The following is a 26,297-nucleotide window of genomic DNA, read 5'->3' on the forward strand; positions in this document are numbered from 1 at the left end:
GTGGTGAACTTTATTGCATATGTGTATAGGGCGAACTGTGCTTTGTTACCAGTCCTTCCCTTTCTGAGAGTGAAGCCTGACTTCTCGGCTACATGACCCAGTGAGACCGTTTTGATCCAGTTATGATCCAACTTTTTCTTAGTCCTGATGGGTCTTTTCAAACCACTCCCCACACGTTTGTGCAAAAAATATCCTTGGTGTCTTTTTGACTCTCGAATAATAGTGTAATGTACTGTAATTGTCATTTTTATAGCACCTTTTCCCATTGGTATGGTCTCAAAGTGCTGTTGGAGAACGTCTCCGGGAGACTGTCTTCGGGGGACCGAAGTCCAGGTATAGGAAATTCATCCGAGGAGTTAAGAATGCATGGGTGTATTTTAGCAAATATAAAGGTAGGTAGGGGTGGTCAAGTCCCAGCTGGCTACCCATGTCGAGCTGGCATGTGAATGGGCCATGTGACGTAGTCTGGACAGTATTGGCGAGCAGGAGGCCCATTATATGTGCAGCTAGACAATTGTTTGTCGTGGGGGATATAGCTGCATTCTTATGGCAGAGGTGTTGTGCAATGTGTCTTAGAGTAGTGTATGATAGCAGATGCGTGCGGGTGGGTGGCTGTGCCTTCAGCTATGTTCCATAAGCATGGAGAGTGATGCGCACCAGTGTGTCCTGGCTGGTTTCTTGGTTTCATATATGCAGCTGAATTTTAGAAAGGGTGACTTCAAAGCTTGGCTAAATTGTACACGGTGGCTATATTCAAAAGCAGCTAAATATAACAGAGACTATACTCAAAATGCAGCTAGATATACCTCAGAGGCTATACACAAAGATGCAGCTAAATGTAACACAGTGGCTATATGTAAATTGCGGCTAAATATAACACAGTGGCTGTACTATAAATGCAGCTAAATATACCACTGGCTATACTCAAAAAGCAGCTAAATGTAACACAGTGGCTATATGAAAAATGCAGCTACATATAACACAGTGATTATACTCAAAGGCAGCTAGGTTTAAATGTGGGCAGGCTTTCAGCGGGGCTGGATTCTACACAGTGGCTATACTCCAAATGCAGCTAAATATACCACAGTGACTACTCAAAGATGCAGTTAAATAAAGCACACAAGCTATATTCAAATATGCAGCTAGATATAACAGAGTGGCTATACTCAAGGCAGCTAAATATAACACAGTGGCTGTACTAAAAGTGCAGCTAAGTATTACAGTGGATATGCTCAAAGGCAGCTAGGTTTAAATGGGGGCACGTTTTAAGGAAGCCTAGAGTCTAAAAAATGCAGCTTAGAATAGAGTGGCTATACTCAAAATGCAGCTAAGTATAACACAATGGCTATACTCATTTCAGCTAAATATAACAGTGGCTATACTAAAATAAAGCAGCCAAGTGTAGCGCAGAGGCTATACTCAAAGGCAGCAAGGTTTATTTGGGAACACGTTTTAAGCAAAGCTAGATTCTAGAAATTGTGGCCAATTATGACAGTGGCTATACTAAAAAACAATGCTAAATATGACACAGTGGCTATTCTCAAAAATGCAGCTAAATATGGCACAGTGGCTATATTAAAAAAAAATGCAGCCAAATACGACACAGTGGCTAAGCCAAATATAATACAGCGGCTATACTAAAAAATACAGCCAAATATGACACAGCAGCTATACTCGAGAATGCAGCTAAACATGACATTGTGGCTATACTAAGAAATGCAGCTCAATATGACAGTGGATATACTCTAAAATGTAGCTAAGTATAACGCAGTGGCTATACTCCAATTACGGCTAAATTTAACACAGTGGCTGTACTAAAAATATAAAGGAGGGATATTTCATCACTGTAGCTGGGATTCAGCGTCCTTACTGACTCAAGCGAGAACTCAACGAGGATACTCCGCAACTAGGAGATACCCCTATTTTTTATAGCCCTAAATATACAAGGTCAACAATCAACATATGCAATAGTGAGGAGGTGCAAATCGAGAATCCTAATTGCAGGAAAGAGAATTTTCAGTAGGTTGCTGAATCCAGCAATTATCGATTTACTGGGGGAAGCTCTTTTTCTTCCCGTCTTTGTTCTTTTTCCACCTTTCAATCATCAATGATATGCGTACCATAAGGAAGCCCAGCCTTGAGGTAGACCAGCAATGGTTGAAACACGTGTTGGCAAAAGGGGCATTTTATGGGTGACCTTTTTATGTATCTCCATAGAGTATGGCTGGAATTATAGTTTCCTATAACTTTTGGGCTTAGGCTAGCTTGCCCCTTTGGGCTTCCCTGTTATTTCTCTTTAATGTACTTGGGTGAACTACTGTTGCCAAGGGGTAAAAAGGGGTTTTCATCCCCTTTACATTTTATATAGTGAGCCAGAACACCCCACCTTGTGTGGAGTGCTGGGGGATACAATGTATCCCCTTTCCTACTTGCCTGGTAACACTGGTTTTACCTTAGTGACTTTTTAGTCTTATTACTCTCAGGTTGTTAAATCAGCCTCAGTAATGCACAGAATGGTGGGCTCCTTCTTTCTTCGCAATTTCTCGTGTGCTTGTTGTTCCTGAGGTCTTCCCCTGCCATTCTAGGCGATAACGACCTCAGTGGAAGGTGTGTATTTGGCGGAAATCCTTTGTATTCCATGCCCAGGCTCCAGGGTGTCTGAGAAGGCAGGAAGCGAGGGCGGAGTCCAGAACTCTGCAGCCCTCTGTCTTTCAGCTTGCCTGAAAGGAACCAAGTCCCAATGGGGGGAGAGGGGCCTGGCTGGCCTGATTGGACAGCCAGACTGTCCCTTTCTGTAAACTGCAGGGAGAGATTGCAGGAGTTGTGCTGTAGTTCCTGATCAATACTCGGAACATGGAAGCTGCTTACAAGTGGCCACTGGGGCTCAATCCAAAGAGGAAGATGAAGAAAAGACGTCTGTAGCGATTTCCAGACACCAGAGAGCCTGGTGTGTAACTGGAGCCTGATGCAACCCTTCCTTCCAATCCAATCAACCTAGTGGTCCCGAATGTGACAACTCCTACCCAGAGCCTGGTGGGATCCACTAGTCTCAAGAAGACCTGCATTTTGAGCCATCCCACAACGTGCTGTGATCTTGCTGCGCTGCAAACTGCAAATACCCTGGGACCTCGAGCCTGTGTGCGGTGCATGGTCTTCACTTTGGTGGACTCCTGCTGACTTTCCAGAGACAATTCGAGTCCTTAAAGTCTTCTCATTAGAGTGCAGGACCAGATTAGTGAAGAGAATCCGACCAGCGATATTCGTTCTTCATCTGGTTGCTGTAAAAAGGCCTCCCTTTTAATGCCATTTCTTTTCAGGTCTGTTCACACATTTGCCAATTTCCGTTCTTTTCAACTGTCTGTTCCCCCTCCCTTCCCCTCTATTTCTTTCTCTACTCTTGGGTCAACACCAATTGAGTTATGAATATATGTATTTAGGTTTGTACTTTTTAGTTGTCCTTTCCAACTAAAGTGTTATATTTTTTTGTATCAACACACTTTATTTTGAATGCTTGTTTTTTACTGTGTTCTTGTTTTCTTGTTTCATTACTATTGCTTAACAATTATTTGCCTGTTTACTCAACCGAATACAGAACTAATTTAATTCTTGACTAAATGGTGTTTCTTTATCTTGTCATATGTGTCAGATCCTCACTCCTCTTGACAGGCGCAGAAGCAGCACAAACGCCTCCCTTCCCATTGGGTTTTGGCACCTGGGAAATAGACACCACAGGCCTATGCAACCCTCTGGGGAAAGAGGGTTAGGGTCCGTGGAGTGGATAGGTAGAGGGAGTTCAGGATGACCGGAAAGAGGTTTAGGAATGAACAGTGGATGGGTTGGGGGGAAATAGGGGTAACGTACTCCTCGACTCCTGTGCCGATCTTGCAGGTATTCAGTTGAGATACACCGCCAGTACCACATATTCAACTCAGAGATTATTTCTTGGAAGGCTTTTGTATTGGAGCCTCTAACCAATGATCACCTTGTGCTCTGGTGTCACTTTTGTAATGCTTGCCCAAGATATCATAAAAGATGTGCAATCACAAGTACCCCACATTTACCCCATGTGTAGGCAACCAACAATAACATGCAAACAAGTGCTAAACACTTAGCTCTGACTTCTGCGTGAGTTCAAGGTCCTGGGGCCTTTCTGTGTTGATGGGCTGTGAAACTTCTCACCTGGTCCGATGCAACTACAGGCTGTGAACAGTAAAACAAAGTCAATGCGCGTGCGTGCGAAAAGTCGTTCCTTTAGAACGTTCCCTGCGGGATTGCAAGATTGTTAATTAGTGCGGTTACTTCACCGCCTAGCCCACTCCAACTTGGGGTTAGTAATCATGCTCTGCATGCAACTAGTAATCGAGTTTCCTGTGCTTCAATTCAGCCTAGGAACTTAGATCCTGCCGCGCGTAGCGCGACTCACTCAGCGCGTCTCACTCCGACAGAAGTTAAACGTGTACTTAGCTTTTTCTTGTACGAGGGGCCGGGGATGTGGCAGGCGGGCGGTGCCCCGCGTACGCGTGCCTCCTGGAGCTCGGGAAGAACATGTCCTCTCTCGCCGGAGACCAGGATTGCGAGCGGAGCTCCCTGGGCGCGGCTCGCGCATGCGCAGTTGTGCGCGTGGGATCCGATTGCTCCCAGCAGGTCTGTGAAGCACACGGCCTGCTGGGAGATGTAGTTTCCGGGCGGTTCTCCATCCCTGGGCCTTCTTTCTGAAAAAAGGATGGAGAACTCGCCTGGAGAAGCTGCTGGCACAACCCCAGGCCTCCTTAACTCCTCCCAGGCCCCCCACAACTCTACCATTGACTCCAGCCCTGACAGTACTCCCCCTCCCTCCAGCAGGCCTTGGTTTAGCGGGATTTAACAGATGAAACTGGCGGAGGAGTCGAGGAGCATGAATGTTACCTGCGGGCTCCCAAGAGCGATCTTCTGGGCCGTACCCTTTCCAGTCCACCAAATACCAAAGGGACCCCTGTCTTCGGCGTGAATCCAGGATATTGAGCACTTCATATTCTGGGACGCCATCTATTAGAATAGGCGAGGGTTTTTTGGATCTTATGGAGGCTGGGGCTGGTTTTATCAAAGAGATGTGAAACACGGGGTGTATCTTCATGGATGAGGGTAGGATTAGTTTCACTGCCACAGGACCCACCAAAGCCTCGATTGGGAATGGACCAATGTGGCGTGGGCAGAACTTGCGAGACCCTCGTAAATGCAAATTGCGCATAGAAAGCCACACCCGGTCCCCCACCTGATATTGAGGACCTGGTCTTCTTTTCTTGTCTGCATGACGTTTATAAGTCGCTTTGGCGAGATTCAGGTTGTGTTGTGCGATTCGCCAAATGTTCTCCAACTGTTTCTGCCTCTCACAGACTGCTGGTACTTCGGGTATTAATTCCAGAGGCACAGGTTGAAATCGGGGATGATAGCCGTAGGCACAATAAAACGGGGTAACCTTGGTTGATGCGGGTACTGCATTGTTGTAAGCTAATTCGGCCAGCCAAATCACTTCTGCCCATTCGTTTTCTTTTCCCTGTGTTAAGCACCGCAAATACTGTTCCAGAGTTTGATTTAATCTCTCGGTTTGACCATCGGTTTCTGGGTGGTAGCTGGTGGATAATCGAATCTCGATTCCTACAGTTTTGCAAAACGCTTGCCAGAATCGTGAAGTGAACTGAGGTCCCCGATCTGAAACTATCCCATAAGGTAGGCCGTGGAGTCGCACCACATGTTGTAGAAATAGGTTTGCTATTGAGCTGGCAGTTGGAGTGCCCTTACATGGTATAAAATGAGCCATCTTGGATAAATAGTCCACTACGACCAGGATAGCTGAAAATCCTTGACTGGGAGGCAGATCAACAATTAAATCCAAAGACACTGTATGCCATGGTGCTGGAGGAGTGGGAAGGGGTTGCAATGTACCTGCAGGTTTCCTGTGTTCGGTCTTGTTTCTCAAACAGATTTCACATCCTGATATGTCCTGGAGCACATACTTTTGTAAACTAGGCCACCAGAAATGGCGTTTGAGTAGCTCCTTGGTTTTCCATGCTCCAGGATGACCCACAAAAGGGGAGTCATGGCACCATTTAATAGCTTGTTGTCGGAGCGGTTTGGTAGGTAAGTACAGTGCAGACTTGTAAAATGGTAAGCCCTCTTTTATGGTCTGTTCTTGACCTCCACTAGCCCATGGTATCAGATCCGGTGCAGACATTGCCTTCCGAATCTTTTCAAATATGACGTCCACCACCACACTTCCCACTACACGGATTGGGTCCACAATCGATTTGGGTTCGTCCAAGTCTTTTGGCAGAAGCGAATTTGACTCTGGATACCGAGATAGTATATCTGCCCTCCGGTTTTCCACTCCAGGTCGATATGTGACGATGAAGTCATATTCTGAGAACTGCATAGCCCATCTAAGTTGTCTCGGACTAAGGGCTCTAGCGGATTTCAAGAATTGTAAATTTCGATGATCTGTATAGATGGTGATTGGGTGGCGAGCTCCCATGAGGTAATGACGCCACTCGTCAAAGGCTACCTTTATGGCTAACAGCTCTTTATCTGCTATCACATAATTTTGTTCTGCTGGTAGTAATGTTCTTGAATAATAAGCAACTGGATGTAATTGTCCATGATCGTCTCGCTGCGACAGGATAGCACCCACCGCATAACTGGATGCGTCAGTTTCTATGATGTAAGGCTTAGCAGGGTCTGGATGTTGCAAGACAGGTGCTGTCACAAATGCTTCTTTCCAGTCTTGGAAACTTGCTTCAGCCTTTTCGTTCCATTGGAAAGGAACACCTTTTCGCAACAACTGAGTGATGGGTCGTACCTTTTTTGCGAATCCTTCGATAAACCGGCGATAGAAATTGGCAAATCCCAATACTGTTTGCACTTCTTTCACGGAACTTGGGGAGGGCCAGTTTGCAATGGCCTGCACTTTCTTTCGATCCATAGTAACTCCTTGAGGTGATAAGATGAATCCTAAAAACTACTGTGGTTTGGTGGAATTGGCATTTTTCAAGTTTCGCATACAGCTTATGTTCACGCAACCTCTGTAGGACAGCCTTCACATGACCCTGATGTTCCACTGCGTTGTGAGAATAGATAAGGATGTCGGCGATGTATACGATGGCAAAAACATCTAAATAACCTCGTAACACCTCATCGTAGAAGTGTTGAAAAGCTGCAGGGGCATTACATAGCCCAAAGGGCATGACCTGATATCCGTTCAGGCCGAACTTGGTCCTGAACGCCGTTTTCCATTCATCGCCCTCTCTGACGCGCACTAAATGATACGCGCCCCGCAAATCCAACTTCGTGTATATGGTGGATCCCCGTACCTGGTCTAATAACACGGGAATCAAAGGCAGCGGGTAACGGTTCTTGATGGTAATGCGATTGATCGCCCTGTAATCAATACAAGTCCTTAGGTCTCCGGTTTTTTTTGGTATGAAGAACAAAGGAGAGGATACTGGGGATGTTGAATGCCGTATGAAACCGTTTGCCAGGTTGGTCTCGATGTACTCCTTCAGGTGCTCGTTCTCGGCTTCAGTGAGCGCATAAATCCTACTACAAGGTAGTACCGCACCCGCTTCCAAGTCTATGCGACAATCAAAAGGCCTGTGTTGTGGTAGGGTCTCAGCGGCCACCTTACTGAAGACGTCCCGATACTCCTCATATTCCTCTGGTAGAACTACATCAATACTGCCTCCTACAAAATGGGGACAACGTTCCTCCACACTACAACTAGTCTGGCAATACTTCGAGGTGAACTGTAAAGTTCCTGTGATCCAATCCACGATTGGGTTATGTAGTCGTAACCATGCTAAGCCCAAAATGAACCCAAATTGAGGTGCTGTGATGACATCGAAATCGATGATCTCTCGATGTCTTTTTCCACACTCGAGCTCCATGAATTGCGTGTGTTGGGTGATGGGGCCCGAAACCAATGGCGATCCGTCCACTGACTTCACTGGTTCTGGTTGTTTCTTAGTTCTCAATGGAAGTCCTAATCTTCTTGCTACTTGGTCATCCACGAAGTTACCCGTGGCCCCGGAGTCGACCATCAGTGACACTGGTATACGTTTCCCCTGCACATTTAGATGACCAGCCAGCATTATGTGAACAGACGGAGTATGGTGTACGTTTGCTAACATCTTTGGGGTGTCTTCAGATTTGCTCGCCCTCACCCCCTTCATGGACGAGCTGCTGCGTTTCCCGACGAGGTTCCTTTACCGGGTGGTTTAGTTGTACATTCTCGGACAAAGTGGCCCGATTTACCACAATAGAGACATAATTTGTCTCTTCTTCTTCTCTCCTTCTCCTCTTTAGTCAAAGGGCCTCGTACAGTTCCAATCTGCATCGGTTCTTCAGTTCCTTTTTCCGACGCCTTGCTGGTTTTTTGTTGATCTAGCCGGACCATAGGTTTGTTGTCCCATTTACGACGGTCCTGGCGACGTTCACTTTGTCTCTGGTCTAACCGTAGTGCCAAATCTATCATAGTAGAACAGTCTTCAGGCTGGGGGTCGACTTGGGCCAATAAATCCTTTAGCTCTTCTCTTAGACCCTGATAAAACAGGGCCATTCTTTTCTCCTGAGGCCAGTCGGTCTCTACTGCCAACCGATTGAAAGCTGTCACATACGTCACCAAATCCTTGCTCCCTTGTCGCAGCTGCAGCAACTCCCGATCCTTGAGTAAGGTCGCTGCCCTACGGTTGAATATTTTACCAAATTCTTCTAAGAATATGTCCCAACTGTACAACAAGGCATCGTCCTTGCGCACCAAAGGTGTCGCCCATGAAGCTGCATCTCCCGTCAGGTAGGAAATCACAAATGCGGTACGAGATTGAGCTGTTCTGAACGCTACGGGTTTGGTCAAAAAATGTAATTGGCATTGCATGATGAACTGGTCAAAGTTCTGTGGGTCCCCATGATACCGCTCAGGAGCAGCAAGCGGCAAGGTTGGCTCCGTGGCTACCCGTACTTGTACCGGAGTTGGTGGGGGTTGTCTAGGCAAAGGCGTTACTTGGGCCTGGGTCTGGACAGTCAAGGTATGAACTTGGCCTGCTAGATTCTGGTAATCCTGCCTGGTTGCCGCCAATTTGGCTTTCGACTCCTGGAGAAGGGCTACTACGTCTGCCATGATTGTGCTGCCTGGGCGCCAAAAGATACGTGGGCTCGCAATTCTGTCAGATCCTCACTCCTCTTGACAGGCGCAGAAGCAGCACAAACGCCTCCCTTCCCATTGGGTTTTGGCACCTGGGAAATAGACACCACAGGCCTCCGCAACCCTCTGGGGAAAGAGGGTTAGGGTCCGTGGAGTGGATAGGTAGAGGGAGTTCAGGATGACCGGAAAGAGGTTTAGGAATGAACAGTGGATGGGTTGGGGGGAAATAGGGGTAACGTACTCCTCGACTCCTGTGCCGATCTTGCAGGTATTCAGTTGAGATACACCGCCCTCTCATACATGCACATCTAGTACCACATATTCAACTCAGAGATTATTTCTTGGAAGGCTTTTGTATTGGAGCCTCTAACCAATGATCACCTTGTGCTCTGGTGTCACTTTTGTAATGCTTGCCCAAGAGATCATAAAAGATGTGCAATCACAAGTACCCCACATTTACCCCATGTGTAGGCAACCAACAATAACATGCAAACAAGTGCTAAACACTTAGCTCTGACTTCTGCGTGAGTTCGAGGTCCTTGGGCCTTTCTGTGTTGATGGGCTGTGAAACTTCTCACCTGGTCCGATGCAACTACAGACTGTGAACAGTAAAACAAAGTCAATGCACGTGCGTGCGAAAAGTCGTTCCTTTAGAACGTTCCCTGCGGGATTGCAAGATTGTTAATTAGTGCGGTTACTTCACTGCCCAGCCCACTCCAACTTGGGGTTAGTAATCATGCTCTGCATGCAACTAGTAATCGAGCTTCCTGTGCTTCAATTCGACTCACTCAGCGCGTCTCACTCCGACAGAAGTTAAACGTGTACTTAGCTTTTTCTTGTACGCGGGGCCGGGGATGTGGCAGGCGGGCGGTGCCCCGCGTAGGCGTGCCTCCTGGAGCTCGGGAAGAACACGTCCTCTCTCGCCGGAGACCAGGATTGCGAGCGGAGCTCCCTGGGCGCGGCTCGCGCATGCGCAGTTGTGCGCGTGGGATCCGATTGCTCCCAGCAGGTCTGTGAAGCACACGGCCTGCTGGGAGATGTAGTTTCCGGGCGGTTCTCCATCCCTGGGCCTTCTTTCTGAAAAAAGGATGGAGAACTCGCCTGGAGAAGCTGCTGGCACAACCCCAGGCCTCCTTAACTCCTCCCAGGCCCCCCACAACTCTACCATTGACTCCAGCCCTGACAATATGGTTGAATGTGATTTTCTTTAAGAAATGTTTAGAAATTAAATAAAAACTAACCATTTCCCTTTTTTTATGGTTAGGTAGAGGTTTGGCATAGAGAGGTTACCAAATTAATTAACCCGTTTCTGTCTAAAACCTCCGGCACAGCAATAACCCTTACCTTGGTTCATATTATGCTGTAAAAAGGCGCCAAATCCACAGATCTGTGAGAATCTGTGAATAAATATTTGCTGGAAGCCTCCTCTTAGGAGTGCTGCTGCAAGTTTCCATCCACTTCTTTCGTCTCCAGACAAAGAGTCCAGGGACTGGGCACTTTGACTTTCCTGCAACTGAACCCTGTCTCAACCTACCTACAGCTAGCACCTAGACCACTAGGGTCCCTCTCTTGCCGCTGAGAGAACTTTTGCAATAGACTAGGGAAGGACTGGATAAGAATGGTATTGTGCCTTGAAAGTATAACAAGTACTTGCTAAATAAGTTAGTGTGGTAACTGTATCTCTGTGAAAGAAGAAGGTACAACCTGTAATTAAGTGTCTGCTTACCTTTGAGTTGCATTCTGCCCCTCTAAAAAGTACTTTGAATGGTGTTTCCCCCTTCTAAAAGGTAATACGTGTTGGTTCTGTTTTATTGCTCAGCTCACAGTGTAAAAGCTTACCAATAGGGTTTACCTGCCTTGAATAACATTGTGTCATTCTTAAAGTGTTACATTGGGGTTTGCTTCCCCTTTCTGCTTAATACAGATCAAAAACAGTCTTCAGGTGCATACCTATCTTTAAGTAGCTGGACTCTCCTTTGAAAAGTATATCGGTCTTACTCCCCTTGATTAGCTGCTGCTCTTCTAAACTTGCAAACCAGGGTTGTGCTTCCCTGAATTGCTTTGGTGCTATTCTAAAATAGTTTCATAAAGTTCGTTCTTACCTCTTAAAAGTATACTAGCTATAACTATCTATTAGATAAGATAGTTATTAGTTATGTGCCAATTGGTCAATTACTTACCTTGAAATAAATTGTGCCTTTCTTAAAGTGTGATAGGTTTTTGCTTTCCCTGATTTGCTTAGAGTATTCAAAAATAGTCATTGAGTGTTCATACTTATCATTGAGTAGCTTGAGGACCCTCCAGAAAGTATGAGTTGTTTTACTAGCTCTGAACGGAGTTCTAAAAAGTAATGTTGCCAGGAGTATACTTGTAATAGGGTTGGTTTATTATGTGATTTCATAACGGAGTGTCACTGCATGACTGACAGGGTCCTCTACCCTTGAAATACTGATTATATTCTCAAAGTATATCTAACCTGGTCTTATTCCCCAAGAATAGTATATTACTATCCTGAATGTATAACCTTCGGTTTGACTCGCCGTGACTTGCTTCTTGCTCCTCTAAATAAGGTTATACCTTGGTTTGCATACCATAGGTATTGAGTTGGTTTCTATGATTGTGTTTAGATGATGTTATAGTACTTACCTACCCAAGAATTATATTGGTCTACTTGTATTTAAATAAGCCATTTATTGTTACAATACATAGGGCCTCATCACAGGTTGGGCGGTATTTGGGCTGTAATACCGCCGAACTATATCAGCGTTAGCGCCCACCGGTCTGGCTATATTACTGCCGGAGCACGGGTTGGGTGCTAACAGTAAGTACCCATTCCCCATTGTGTCCATTGGACCAATGGGGAATTTTTGGCGCAATTACCGTGCGGTGATGCCGCCGGTGGTAAGTGTGCCGAGAATGGGCATTTTTTCAGTTCAGAGCTGGGGGTAAATACGGCAGACTCGTGATCAGCCAGCCCTTAAATGCGGTGGTAATACCGCTATCGCCGCATTTAAGGGCTACCGCCCAACACGTGATGAGGTCCATAGTGTTTCTTTGGACCATATGTATGCTACAATTTCTTTGTATTAAGCTACAGCCTTCTCTCCCTCCAAAGATAAGTCTGGCTGCTCGGTCCATGCACCCACTGTAAGTAAACAACAACAATAATGCAGGCAGGCCCTAAATTAAAGAATGATTCTCTCTGCATGTTAAAACCACATAATGTACTGCTTGGTGCTTAAAAATATGCAGTGACTTGAGTTCTCGCTGCACAAAATGAGCCTGTCGAAAGATTAAAAAGGCCCTGAATGGAGGCTTGACATAATGCTTGTGTTTGTGCCTTCTGTCTGTGTCTGTGTGTACATATGTATTGTCATATCTGAGATGGGACTCAACACACCAGATTCACTCAACTTAAAGTTTAACATTGTTTATTTGAGTCAAGCACAGTGCTGGGCCAGAATAACAAACTGGAAAAGTGTAGCTATATCAGTGCCACCTTGAGGAGGAAGAAGTAGAGCTAGAATTGCTCTGTCAGGGAGGTGTGCATATTCTTCTCTGATAGTCCATCCTCTACGATGACCTGGTTTTCTCTGATCTGCTGGACGGTTGAAACCTCACTTTTCCTGCCTCCCAGGCCCCTGTTCCACCTCTGACCATGAGATAGCCTCCCTGTGGAGTTCTCGTCCCTCCCACCTATTCCCTCCTGACCACCTCTAGTCCCCTGGTGTTCTCCTTCCATCTCCTTATATAGTTCAACATTCTGGACCCTTCTGCCAAACTCATGGTATCTTCCATATTACTGCTTATTGTCTCCACCAATCCCTTTTCAACCTGCATCTATCCGCCTCGTCCTGTTTTCCACTATCCTCCTCCTCAACCCCTTCAGATGGTGCAGCCACATATTTAGTGACGACCTCTGGATCTTTCCCAACCCCCTCCATACCAACACCAACTCCTCCTCTGTACTTTCAACCTCCTCACTACTCTTCCAGATCTTTCCAAACCTCTTCCTTCTTGGTGTCACTTGTCTCTTAATCCCTCCACCAGCCTTCTGTGGTATTTCTACACTGTCTCTAGGAGTCGCCTGATCTTCCCCTTCACTGACTTCACCCTCCTCCTCAAAGCCACCCCGAGTCTCCTGCTGGTTCCTGACCTCCCATTATTGTCACCAGCCTTTAGATTGTATTCCTACGTCCCAGCTCGCTAGTCAGGATGGGGTTTCTCATGGTGTGCCCTCACCGAGCCTGCTGTGCCTCTCTCCACTCCTTTCTCTCCCTTGCATGGTCTCACCCCTCCTCCATCAGGGGGGGTCCCTCTTGCTGTGTCCTCATCCTGGACCTCTATACACCCCTAATTCTCCATTGCCTAGCCTCACTCCTCCAACTAGATCTCTGCACCAGCCTCCTCTATGCATTCTTCAGGCTCGCCATTCCCCTCCAACTCCTCTCTCCAGCTCCAATTCCTTTTAAAAATTCTGTGCACTCCAAAAAACTCCCTGCTCCTCCAAATACTCTCTCATGGCCTGGTGTCCCTGGGTTTTGTGGTGCTCTCCTTCCTCCCCCAGGGCTTTGCTTTGGGTGAGTACCTCGACCTGCGGCCTGCATTTCGGAAGATGCAGCGTTAGCCAAAAGGGGTAGGAGGAGAGAGAGGGAGATGTAGGATTTTATTGGTGTGCTGTTCTAGGATCCTTCCTGAAGTGTAAGGTGATGGGGGGGGGGGGGGGCATTTTGTGTGCATTGGTAATATCCTCCAAAGACAGGGGGTAAAGCAGGTAAAGGCACGTTTCCTAGTTTTTCTCCTTGTGTAGTTCTTTGTTGCCAGTCAGGCAATGTGGCTTCTGGTGGTGCATTGGCCTCTGGCAATGGGAAGATTCACAGCTAGCTATAGTGGTATTTTATATGTGACTGCTTTGTCGCTGAGGCAAGCTGTCTTCAACACGATGCATGCTTGAAAGGGTAGCTAGTGCAGCTCCTTGATTGGGGCAATGTGGTCAGATTTTCTTAGTCATGTGATGAGTTAGGCTGCAGCATGCTGGACAGCCTTCGGAGGCGCCAACGTGGTATCGGGGACTCCTGCGACTGGGACGTTGCAACTGTTCAGGTGGGAAATGACCAGAGCTTGGGCGGCTGTTCTGTAACCTAGTGCAGGAATTATATGATATGGCATTTATAACGCACCTATGCACAAGTGTTTCAAGGCGTGATGAGGCAAGGGAGGGGGAACAAAGGGAGGACAGACAACGAGCGTAATAGGCCAGGTGACATTCAGATCGCGCAATTGCATGGGAGGTGCAAGGGGGAAAGTGCGGGGGAGGAGGGTAAGGGACAGTGCAGTACATGGCATAGAATAATAATAGGTAAAGTAACCGCCAGCAAGTGGCAAGTGCAAAGGTAAGTGCAGACATCAGGTGTCAAGTGCTGGTAGTGGGACTGTAGGCAGTGCTCCAGATAAGATTTTGAGGTGGGAGTATTTTACTGCCTGTTTTTGAACTTTGAGAGTAAATGTGATTTTAAGAGAGTAAAAAAGACTTTTCTCCTTTGCAAGAGAGTAAAATGTATGTGACATCCAGCCGACGCATGCGCAAACTGTATGGACATCACTACCATATGGCAGCTTTCTGCATTGTGACAGAATACACCTTTCATTATTTCTTGAAGGTCTGGCCATTTGATCTCTCCTGTATATATTTAAATGTTGAAATCACAAAAACCTAGCCTATTACATAGTAAAGCAAACATAATAGCAGAATTGTCATTTGATGTTTAATGAGTCCTCATTTTCTGGAGCTATTACTACCTAATGGTATGCCAATGTTATGATACAACAGTGCAGAGAGACAATGACTCCATGCTAAATTCTACATCTAATCTAATGGTCAAATGGTTATTTATATACTGCTTTTGGCCAAGCGCTGTACATAGAACATGTTTATCACAATTATCACCAAACTAAAGTCGGTACTCCTTTATCAACCTCAAAAGGATAAAAGGCTGAGTTGGACTTGCCGGGATTCGAGCCTGCAACCTACAGATCACGCACAGATTGCAGCAATGAGTGCCCAACCGGTTGAGCTATCTTATTGGCTAACATCCTTCAGAGGTCGGTTAACTGAGTATCGACTGAGGTATAATAATCACAGTACCTAGAGGTTGGATAAACCATTTATGAAACACTACATGAAGTTAAATACCTATCTGGATTATCACAGGGACAGGTTTTGCTGAGTTTCTATTTCAATTACAAATGTCATTTTCATTGGTTTGTTTTTGAACAGCGCTTGCACTTCCTGGAGAGTCAGGTTTTGGATGTTTTAATTGTAGTCTTGAAGATTTGAGAGGCTAGAACACCTGTGATTGTTATAATGACAATCACTCACCCTTGAGCAAAGACTCTGCTGCCACTGACCATTTATAGTAATGTACCCCATTGACTGCAAGGTTGAATGGATGTAATGTAGACTGTGCATAGTCATCATTTTACACACTTATAATTAGAGTGTAAATTAAATTATCAGTGTAAAAATGATCTGCCTCCGCATAATTATGCACACAGCACCAGAACTCTGAAAAATACAATTGTGCAATACTGGTTTGCTTTCACTGGAAAAAAAAGCATAATTTGTTACAAAATATTAATTCTCAATTGCAACTTAGTTTTCCATCTAATTATACAATCCGAACATTCTAGGAAATTATGCACAGTGCTTCTAAAGCTGAATGGAAATAAACCATTCCTTTTATCACAGTGCACTTTCTTTTTTTGAAAGGCTTTAGAGAAATGCATTCTGTGTCAGAGGTGGTTTGCAATTACATCCATGTAGATAAAAATCAAAGTCTCCTAGTTTCTATCAATTAACCTGACCTTTGCACTGCCCTCTGCTCTAAACCTGTGTGTAAGCTGTCGTATTTGCAAGATTTTCATGCGTAAAAAGGCCTGTTACCCACCTTATCTGGAGGCCTGACTGTAGGGATACAGAAACAGTCCCCAAGTGCGGGGGTTGCCAGGCAGGCAGTGCGGGTGTGTGTGACTGGTGGGGGAGGGACCTGGGCCCGAGAACAGAGGGTGGCCAGATAACGAGTGCAGATTCAGATTCAGCCGGAGGTCAGCAGGGGAGAGGAGGAGAAAAGGCAGAAGCAAAGAGAAAGGTTTTGAGGTGCTTCCGGAACCAGAGATGGTTCTCCTCAAGTTTCATGGAGGCTGTTCCAGAGGGAGGCCCCAGCCGAAGAAAGAGGTCTACCACCAACTCATTGCTTGGAGAAGTGACTGACACTAAGGGAGTTGGAGGCGGAAGAGCAAAGAGCTTGAGAGGGAAGATATTTAGGAAGATAGAGTTGAAGGTATTGAGGCCCCAAACCCCAGAAGGCCGTGTGGACAATGCAGAGGGTTTTGAACTTGATCCTCGCAGCCACTGGGAGCCAGTGCAGAGATTTCAGACCTGGAGAGATACGATCCCTGGGCTTGAGGCTAAGGACAAGTCTTCCAGTCCTGTTCTGGATGAGTTGTAGAGGCAGGCAGATTTAGAAAGAGGCTGTTGCAGTAGTCCAGGCTAGAGAGAACCAGAGCTCTGGAGACAGTGAGCTTCTGGGGGAAGGTGAGGAAAGGTAGGATACCTCTGAAGAGGTGCAGCTGGTAGTTTGACTTGTTAGAGACGTCTGAGATGTGAGGAGAGTGTGGAGTCGAAGATGACCCTGAGGTTTTTAGGCTCGCAGGTAGGAGCAGGAGTAGGGCCAAGAGAGGCCAGTCAAAGAGCGACAGGAAAGGAGGGAGAGAGTGTGCCGATGTGGAGAATCTCAGTCTTACTGGCATTAAGGCAGAGATCATTGGCGGCACACCACTCCTGGATAGCAGACAGACAGTCAGAGATGAGAGACGGAGAAGAGGTGGCCGAAGGTAGCCTGAAATAGCACTGAAAGTTGGGGCAGAGAGCGGCAATGCGGTGGGCAAGAAGTGCCAGGTATAAGTTGAACAGCCAGGGAGAGAGGTTGGACCCCTGGGGTACACCAAAGGTAGAGAAAAAGATGGCAGAGTGGAAGGACCCAAGTTGGACCTGGGAGGGTTGGTCAGAGAGGAAAGAAGTCAGCCACGCCAGGGCCTAACCTGGGTATCACCGGTCATCACGGAGACATTTGAGAAGGGTGGCATGGTTGACCGTGTCAAAGGCAAAAGAGAGATCGAGCAAGATGAGGACACACAGGGGGTGTTAGAATCAAGGTTGTAGAGCAGGTCTTCACGGATGTTCAGGAGAGCAGTTTCCGTGCTTCTGGCAGCTCTGAAGCCAGACTAATGGTCATGAAGACAATCAACAGATTCAGTGTGGAGATTAAGCTGGGAGATGGCCAGTTTTTCTAGGAGTTTGCCCAGGAAGTGAGTGATTGAGATTGGGCGATAGTTAGCCGGGCAGGAGGGGTCGGCAGACGGTTTCTTAAGAAGAGGGTGGACGAGGGAGTGCTTCAGGGGGGAATGAAAATCTCGACTTGCACAGGAGGGTGAGATGCTACGGTTCTGTTGGGGGTCTTCTTGGCGACATGTGTTTTGAGTCGGGAGTAAAGATGAGCGACTTTTCCCAGGGTCAGAGTTGACGCGTGGATCCATCAAGCTTCATGTCTGTCAGCCATTTCTGGACTTTGGCTTGCTCGGTAGGGTTTCCTAGGAGAATGAGTTTGGTCTTTTGCGGGTTGAGCTTCAGGTAGTACTTGACATCCATGCTTGGATGAGGGACAGACTGTGCTTGTGTCGGTGGATGTTGTTTATGCAGTTAATCTTTAGGTAAAGCTGTGTGTCAAAGGCATATTCGTGTATCTTGAATTCTGTGTTTTTCAAGTTTACCCAAGCATTCCATATAGAGTTTGAGAATGTCCGGGGACAGAATGGTGTTTTATACAACTATTACCTTTTACAATTGTTAGGGGGAGAGCTGACTTTTGTGCCCAGACCAGTGTCTCTTACTGTGCACATTAAAAGCGTTCTCAACAAGATTACAAGTTGTTTTATGTCAATTGGCTTGACATAAAGTACTTAAAAAATGCAATCACCCGAACAGTCAGCTGATTCAAGTATTCCCCCTTCAATGCGCCAAGTCACCTCCCACTCCTGTTCATACTTCATAATTGTTGAGATTTCCCCTTGTCTCCTCGGTCTAAAAACAACCAACCGTGCAACTGTGGCCTCCTCTGCCTTCCATCCTCAGCCCCTCAAGAAAATCAGACCCTTCATTTTTCCCTCAAATTTTCGTACATTAGTTCCAGGTGCGGGCCATTCCCTATGTTTACTTTTAAATTGCATTCTTACCTGGCCTTGGCTAATTTCCTGCATCTCCTCCTACTTATGCTTCTGATCTGCTGACACCTTATGTTAGGACTTAGAACAAATTCTTCTGCTTCTCCGCTATCCTTCTAGACCTCCGTTGGATTGCCTTCAAGTCTCCTCCTAATTTGTCTGCATAGATTTTAGGGCATTCACTTATTTATGTTTTCCTGTCGTATTTCTCCCTAGCCAAGTTAATAATTTCCAGAGGTTCAGAAACAACCTGGCAAAATATGCTTTTTTAACGGAGCCTCCCCCATCACAGGAAATCAAAAACCTCCTGTGAAGCCTGATCCTTCATGCAGATATTTGCTGTGCTCTAGCTTTCCAACCATCCTATGTTTTCTACAAATCTACCCGTTCATGACGACCCTATTGGCCACTGAACCATGCTTTCCTTTCCCTTTCCCTTTCCCTAAAGAATCCTTTTGATGTACTCCTCTTCCCGATTGTAAATGTTTTCTTGTTTTGAAAGTGGTTTGTCATCCAAGGTGCCTTTTGCTCATAACATGTATGAACCTGACCTATTTCTCTTGCAAATCGTAATACATTTTTGAATTCTTTATATCTGTCGTTAGGATTGACGGGCAAGCTGAGACGCACGCAACAGAATGGGGAAAAATAAGAAGAGAGATGCAGAAAACGAGTCACAGAGCATCACAAAAGATGGCCTACTAAAGAAAAAGAAAGTATGCATTTTATCCCACGAGGTGGATAAAGCACCCGGACACAATGCAGGTGAAGAAATCACTGCAGAAGAGAGGAGGATATTGGAGAGAAAACTGAAGAAAAAGCGCAAGAAAGAGGAGCGGAAGCTGATAAGTGAGGCGGGTGTTTGCACTGAGGTGTCACTGCCATCAAAATCGGTGAAAAAGGTAACCGCCCACAAAACAGAGGAAGAGCTGACTGCAGAAGAGAGGAGGATGTACGAGAGAAAATTGAAGAAGGAACGTAAGAAGGAGGAGAAGAAGCTAGTGCGAGATGGACATGTTGACATCAAGAAAGCAGAGCCGGGGAAGCCCTCAGGCTGTGAACTTGCGCTTCAGTATCTGACCAGCTGGTCGCAGAAAGCAGAGGGCTGGAAGTTCCAAAAGACCAGGCAGACCTGGTTGCTGCTGCACATGTATGACCCCCAGAAAGTGCCCAGGAACCACTTTACAGTTCTTCTGGATTATCTGGAAGGCCTGAGGGGCAGTGCGCGCGACCTAACCATGCAGAAAGCTGAGGCTCTGATGAAAGAGCACGAGAAGACTGACACGGACGATGCTGCTGTGCTGGAGGTTATGGAGCGTGCCAGACAAGTGATACAGCTTCTCTCATGAGCCCCCCCCCTCAACCCCACCCTGTATCTTTACCATTAACAGTGTCTCTCTGACACCATAGTGTCAATGTTAAGGTGGTCATTGTCTGATGTGAGTAGCTCACACAGTGCCATTGTTTTCCATTGCCTGCTGGTATTTGTAGCTTTGATTTTCTCCATTATAAATGCAGGACTGCAAGTACCAGGATGTTTATTGTAAAGGGACTGAGTAATCTACTCGCATCTATCTGCCGATTTTGTTTTTAAGAGCAATACGCATTTCTTAATTGTGGCACAAGAACACATGCAAAGTATGCTATCCTGTGTCCTGTGGTATCCCTCGTAATGGCGTTCTGAATATGTATGGAATGAGATATCAGAGGTGACCTAACATTTCAACAATCCTAATGCAATGGCATTCATCACTCAAACACAACTGGGAGGTGGTTTGGATTATAATTGGTGAAATGTTTATAAGCTATTTTCAGACATTTTAGTTGTCTCGTGTCAGATTTGAGTTGCTCATCAAGCCCTCTTCCTTTTGTCTAATTCTGGTGCTATGGCAAAAGACGCAGAGGGCTACTTCGACTCTTACATTCATCATTGTGGAAGGCAAAACTACAAGTACCAGAAGGAAAATAAAAATCGAGACAAGGGAATAGCACAGCTTGAGATGCAAATCCTATAGTGCCCCCTTCAAGTGGGTCTATTTTTAAGTGAATAATGATGGGGTTACCTCGAGGCCTATGTCCATGTCCCTGTTAATGGGTGTATCGTGGCCTATTTTCTGTATCTTCAGATATCCCCAATGCTCTAATAATGTTTTAGGATGTTAGCCTTATACATGATTTCACATCCCTTGTTGAGAAGAAGGCTTGGAGGAGAGGGAGAAAACACGATCCAGGCAATGCCAGTGGTGAAGGTGTTCTTGTTTGTTTTTCATAATCTAATATTCAGATCATTATAAACATGTTGCAGTCACTTTGAAGTGCAATAATGTTTATTAATTGTGTACCCTCAGTTCAGACAGCTGGTTGGTTAGCAAGTGTTTGATATGAAATTCCCACAGCGACCCTTTGCATAACATGAATTTCAAGCATTAATCGTTGAATCGATTTAATGGAATACTGTAAATGTGTTCATCTTTGTTTTTTTTTACATCACCATAAAACAAGTAAGATTACAGTGTATGGAAATCGTAATTTGAACAAAGTTATCTGATTTAATGGAAATGCTTATTTATTAGTGAAAACTCTCAAAGACCCTGAAAGGTAATATCTCCGCCTTAAACTGGCTGCCATTTTGAATGGTCCTATATTCTGGGGGACTGCCACATTCCTGCCTTTCGTGTATTTCTGGGCCACGCACAACTTTACACGTAGGTTTGTATTTGTGCTTCTTTTCACCAGGCAATCTTCAACGTATATACACAGTTGATATGTCCTCCCTGTCATGATATGTGGCTGGTACATCAGAGGAACCACTAGACACGTAGATCAGGTAAGATTTTCTTCATTGTGAATCTTCAAATCGGTAAGTACATAGGCAAAAGGGGGTTCAGGTAAGCACTTGCACATCAGACCAGCGGCAGGCACATCCATGCATACCAGCCTCTCGCTTCCAGCTGTCAACAGTCACTCCTGGAATTCTCAGAACACTCGCTCACACACACACACACACACACACACACACACACACACACTCTACATCATTCATTCCATTCATGCAAGCCAGACACACAAGCATCACCACACAGCCTCCCCTTCCAAATCGAAGGTATGCCAGCTCACCACAATGCTCCCCTACTTATCCTCCTTACAACGAAAAAGCTGCATGTTCACCAATGGTTCCTGCAGGGATGGCGAGAACAAGGCCATAGTTGGAGTAGACCGTGTGACCCAAAACAAAAAAGAGGAAGCAATGCATTGAGGGCTGTGCATGTGAAGGTAGCCAAGTACAAACAAGACTACACTACTTCGACCTACATCACCGCACCTCTTAAGGGTTTCCACCTTCCTAAGTATTGCACATCTGCAAGCATCGTACATTTGCATGTTATTATTCGTCTTCTAGCATTCTAGACCGCTCAATAATGTCAACATGTCGCTGAATATCTGCGCTTATCACAATTTGCAGGCATCACTTACCTGGTATCGCACAGCGCCGAGTAGTGATATTGCCTCACTGCGCATCTTCAGGCAGTGTACATCTGCAGAAATCTCTAATTCACTATTCACATGAACCCGTCTTTCATCACAGGCACAACTCTCGCACGTAACTCTGTGAGTGTGTAGCGCTTCTGGAAATGCAACTGTAGCGGGCAACCCATCTGCGTGTATGTTAGGAAAAGTCTATAATGCAGCGTGGCACATCGGTAAAGAACGTGTCCAAGCACGCACAATCGCCCTGGTTAAATCCCTCAAACCCCATTACCTGAATGCTCGGTCACGGGACCTCCCAACTACACCATCGTACGGGCCAAAGTCAACGATTTTGATGGGCACCGATGGATGGATGGATGGATGGATGGATGGATGGATGGATGGGATGGGCTTATGGATGGTCAGACCGCTGTGTTCACATGTGGGTAAGTAATAAATAATATAGTGCAATAATTGCATTGGGCTAGTAGTCTTCTATCCGCCATTGTGCAAGCATTACAACAGTGTCACACAATTGGAGTTCAGTAATCAGTAGATTCATAATCAGTGCCGACCTTGAAGTGTTAGTGAACAGTGTCATATCAACACCTGTTACTAACTATACGTTATCCTCATTAGTAAGGATTACTGAGTCTACACACCCTAATGGCATTGGAAATGTCATAACCTTTGAGGTTGGTAACCCAATATTTCTGAGGTCAGACAATTTGTCATATACGGGCCGGCGAGTGGTGCTGCGGCCACAGGGCTGCTGACATGCTTCCGTCTGGGCAGGCTCATAGGGCTTTCGGGAGCAAGCACTCCTATTTCGCAGTGCGCTTGCTCCTATCTATGAGCCCTGCGCCATGCTCTTGACCCGCTCTCCCTGGCACTTTCCTGCCACAGGTACTCGCCAGTCCTCCCACCAACGTCTCCATTACCACTGAATCCACTTACCAGTGAGTCCACGCTGGTTTCAGCAACCACTCCTGCCATTTGCTGCCACTAACGTCCTGGCATCTTGCTCTGCGTTCCTTTCACTATGCTCAGGCCGCCGTTTCTGGCATATGAAGCCCTCTGTTCTATTGCTGGGGCCGCTGCTTAAACTTTCTGTTCTTCTCAGAATGGTTGACACTTTCACTAGGAATAGTGTAACTTGGAGCCAGGCCTTTAGCCTTCTTCAGCCATTACTTCACCAAATTCACTCTTTTGCTAAAAAGGGGACTGAGGGTCTTCCTCATTTCCCTGCTTCCACAGCTTTGACTTAGGTTTGGTCTGTGTGCCAGCCGGGGGGAAGGGGGACGAGGGGGGAGGTAGGAGGAAAGAGAGAGAGAGAGGTGTGTGTTGTTGAGCCACAAAAAAGGTCCTGCCAACCCCCCATCCCCATGCACCTTGAAAAATGAATGCTTAACTGACACAATCGTTCCTGCCCACCATATGATGATTGGACTCTGTACCCTCTCCCTGCAACATCGTTCCTGCCCGCCATATGATGATTGGACTCTGTACCCTCTCCCTGCAACATTGTTCCTGCCCGCCATATGATGATTGGACTCTGTACCCTCTCCCTGCAACATCGTTCCTGCCCGCCATATGATGATTGGACTCTGTACCCTCTCCCAGCAGCATGCAGTCCGTAGTTGGACATGGAGCTGTGTGCTTCTGCATCTGGCTCTGCCCCTTATTGGGCCTGCAGTGCAGTCAACTGCCTGGAGCGCGGCACAGAGTGTGTTCCTGCTATGCCCCCATAGAGCATAGAGGGTCCAGAGCAGGAGCATACAGCCACACTGCTGTCTGTGTCCTGTTCCAGACCGCTGTTCTACAGGCAGCCAGGCCAAGCAGGAGTACACAGCAACACTGCTCTGCCGGGCAGGATGCCCAGGAAAAAGGCATGCCAGCGTAAGAAAGGGCTAGACTGGTAGTAGAACGTCACTTACATCTGGTTGCATATGTTTTTAAACCTGTGACTCCTGTGGAATGGAACAACTCAATATATGACATGGGGTTCTTGGCATTTTGAGGAATCTTTCAGCCAACTGCACCATTATTTGGAAGGGGCACTACGCTCCATAGAAGCACTGACTGGCAAGAAGAAGCTGACCCCCTCATGCTGGCTGGCTGGATGTTATTGTTGGTCAAGACCTTGTTTTACCGTCCTGGGAAGTGGCACAAGAAGGCGGATGCATTATCTCGACAAGAGTCGTATTTTAGCATCCAGTGGAACAATTGCCAATTCCCCAACCACCAGTTACTCCTACAGTAAACCAGACTGACGCCCCAGAACGAAGAATGAAGATCCCTCCTCAAGATCCTCTGAGGGTACAGTTGTTGCATCAGTATCCCAACGTGAAATGTGCCCTTGATGGCCCATTCACGTATCAAGAACGACTCTTGGGTTACAAAGGCAGAAGAACTATTGAACATCTAAATTGGTGTTAGGATTACTCTCTAGGGCCCATTCGGGAATCCAGCAAACATAAGTGAAGTCCATGATGAAGAGTGATTCTGGTGGCCATGCTTGTGTAGGGACATTTTGGAGTATATTCTGGATTGCTATGCCTGTGCACATCAGAAAAACAGTGTACGAACCCCCCACAGACCTATTACAGCCCTTCGAGGAAGTTTTTAAACCCTTGGCAAAAATCACCATGGATTTCGTAGCAGAGTTACCTTCCGCAAGGAATAAAACTGCCATCTCTGCTGTCAAAGATACCTGGACAAAAACTGTGCATTGTGTTGCACTGAACATACTTCCTGATACAGAAACCTTAAGAGTCAGTTTCAGTGAGTCTTATGTCACATGGATGTCCAGATGATTGTACCATGGACATCAGTTTAAAGCAAGTCTTTGCTAAATTGTTAGGTTTCCATGTCTTATGCTCCACTGCATTTCATCAACAAATTGATGGTCAAACAGAAAGGTTGGGTTATTGAGACATGCCTGCATTGTTTAATCAATCATGCCCTAGACCACAACCGGATTGAGTTGTTGCTTCGAACAGAATTTGCCTCTTACAATCACTACCATGCTTCTATTGGTATGTCCCTTGCCTTTTGCTTGACCAAATCTTTACCCTCCCACACTCTGTCTACTCGTTCAGTCCCAACAGCACAGAAAGTAGGCGAACGGTTGGTGGGTGTGTATAATAAAGCGGAGACCAATTTAGGAAAAGCACAGGAAAAATATAAAAAATGTGCAAATAGGAAAAGAAGGCCAGCACCTCCTTACACGATCCATGATTTGATGTGACTCTTGTCCAAACACATTAGTTTATCACAGACCCAGAACAATTTGTAAGTCACACTCTGCAGGACCCTTCCGCATCATAAAAGGTGTGTCCCCGTAGCCAGGAAACTGCCTTCCTGAGCAGTAGCCTATTCGCCCTGCGCTTCATCACATTGTCGACATCTGACCCTTCTACCGCCTGTGCGTGCTTCCAGTATCATACCGCGTATTCTAGAATCCAGATGCAAGAATGGGAGTGTGGGACATTTGGTCCATTAGAAAGGTTGCGGCCCCGCATAATGCCCTTGTGTGTCTAGTAAATGTATTGAAGCTTCTAAACTGATTTGATCATTCTGTGCTTGACATTCAAGCAAGTCTTGTCCATCAGAGGATACTGTCATGTGTGCAGGCTGACGTGCTTCCATCCACGTGAGCTTATAGGGCTTGCGGAATCAAGCGCTCATGCCTTGCAGTGCACTCCCTTGGTTTCTGAGTCCTGCGCCATGCTCAGGACCTGCTCCAGCCTGCTCTGCCTGGTTCTTCTGCCTCCACAGATTCTCTCCAGCCCTCGCACTGGCATCCCTCCACTGAATCTTTGTCCCTCCTACTTACATGTGCTCTTCGTTGCAGGCTGGTCCCAAGAACTCCCTCCAGTAGTGGTGCCGCTAGCCGCAACCATCCATCCCAATAGTCTGCCCTGCTTCGGCTCCCTCATGGGTAGGGTGGGTGCAGAGTGGGCTATAGACTCCAGACCGGACAGTAAAGGTTCTCGCTTGTTTCTGCAGCCCCGCTACTGGACAGCAGCCCTTCTTGCGTCATTGAACGTAACGTCCATAACAACTAAGTGAGGTCCATCTATAGAAGTTTTCTGAAGGTTGTTCGGGCCCTTTGAAGGTTACACCTGTAGGTTTGTGAGTTGTGGGGCTGCTAAGTGGCTTGGACCACACTGTCGTTGTTCCCTGTGGGTCTGCCAGGGAGTCTGTTGGTAACAACATTCTGGACCAGTACTCCTGAATTTCTCATGCGCGACCAACTCGTACTGTAAGCAATTAACGTGTTTGCCCATAATATTATAATTTCCCATGAGTGAACAACTCCTACAGTTCCCTACCATAAGCAACCGGTGTTCCCACTGTCTCTTTTTTGCAAACTAAC

General features: G+C 46.4%; 1 protein-coding gene across 2 annotated transcripts in view; it reads left to right on the forward strand.

Moving 5' to 3' along the window:
• The window catches only part of C1PH7orf50 (chromosome 1p C7orf50 homolog), a 50,971-nt gene extending 30,011 nt beyond the window's left edge, over positions 1-20,960 (forward strand). For both annotated transcript variants that reach the window (XM_069607004.1, XM_069607003.1), the window contains exon 2: positions 19,054-20,960. In XM_069607004.1, coding sequence (XP_069463105.1) covers positions 19,087-19,797 — 711 coding nt within the window. In that variant the 5' untranslated portion in view covers positions 19,054-19,086 and the 3' untranslated portion in view covers positions 19,798-20,960. The remainder of the gene's footprint in view (positions 1-19,053) is intronic.
• Positions 20,961-26,297: the final 5,337 nt, after the last annotated feature.

This window comes from Ambystoma mexicanum, chromosome 1p (assembly GCF_040938575.1).
Source record: "Ambystoma mexicanum isolate Mex_15411 chromosome 1p, UKY_AmexF1_1, whole genome shotgun sequence".
NCBI classification, from domain to species: Eukaryota; Metazoa; Chordata; class Amphibia; order Caudata; family Ambystomatidae; genus Ambystoma; species Ambystoma mexicanum.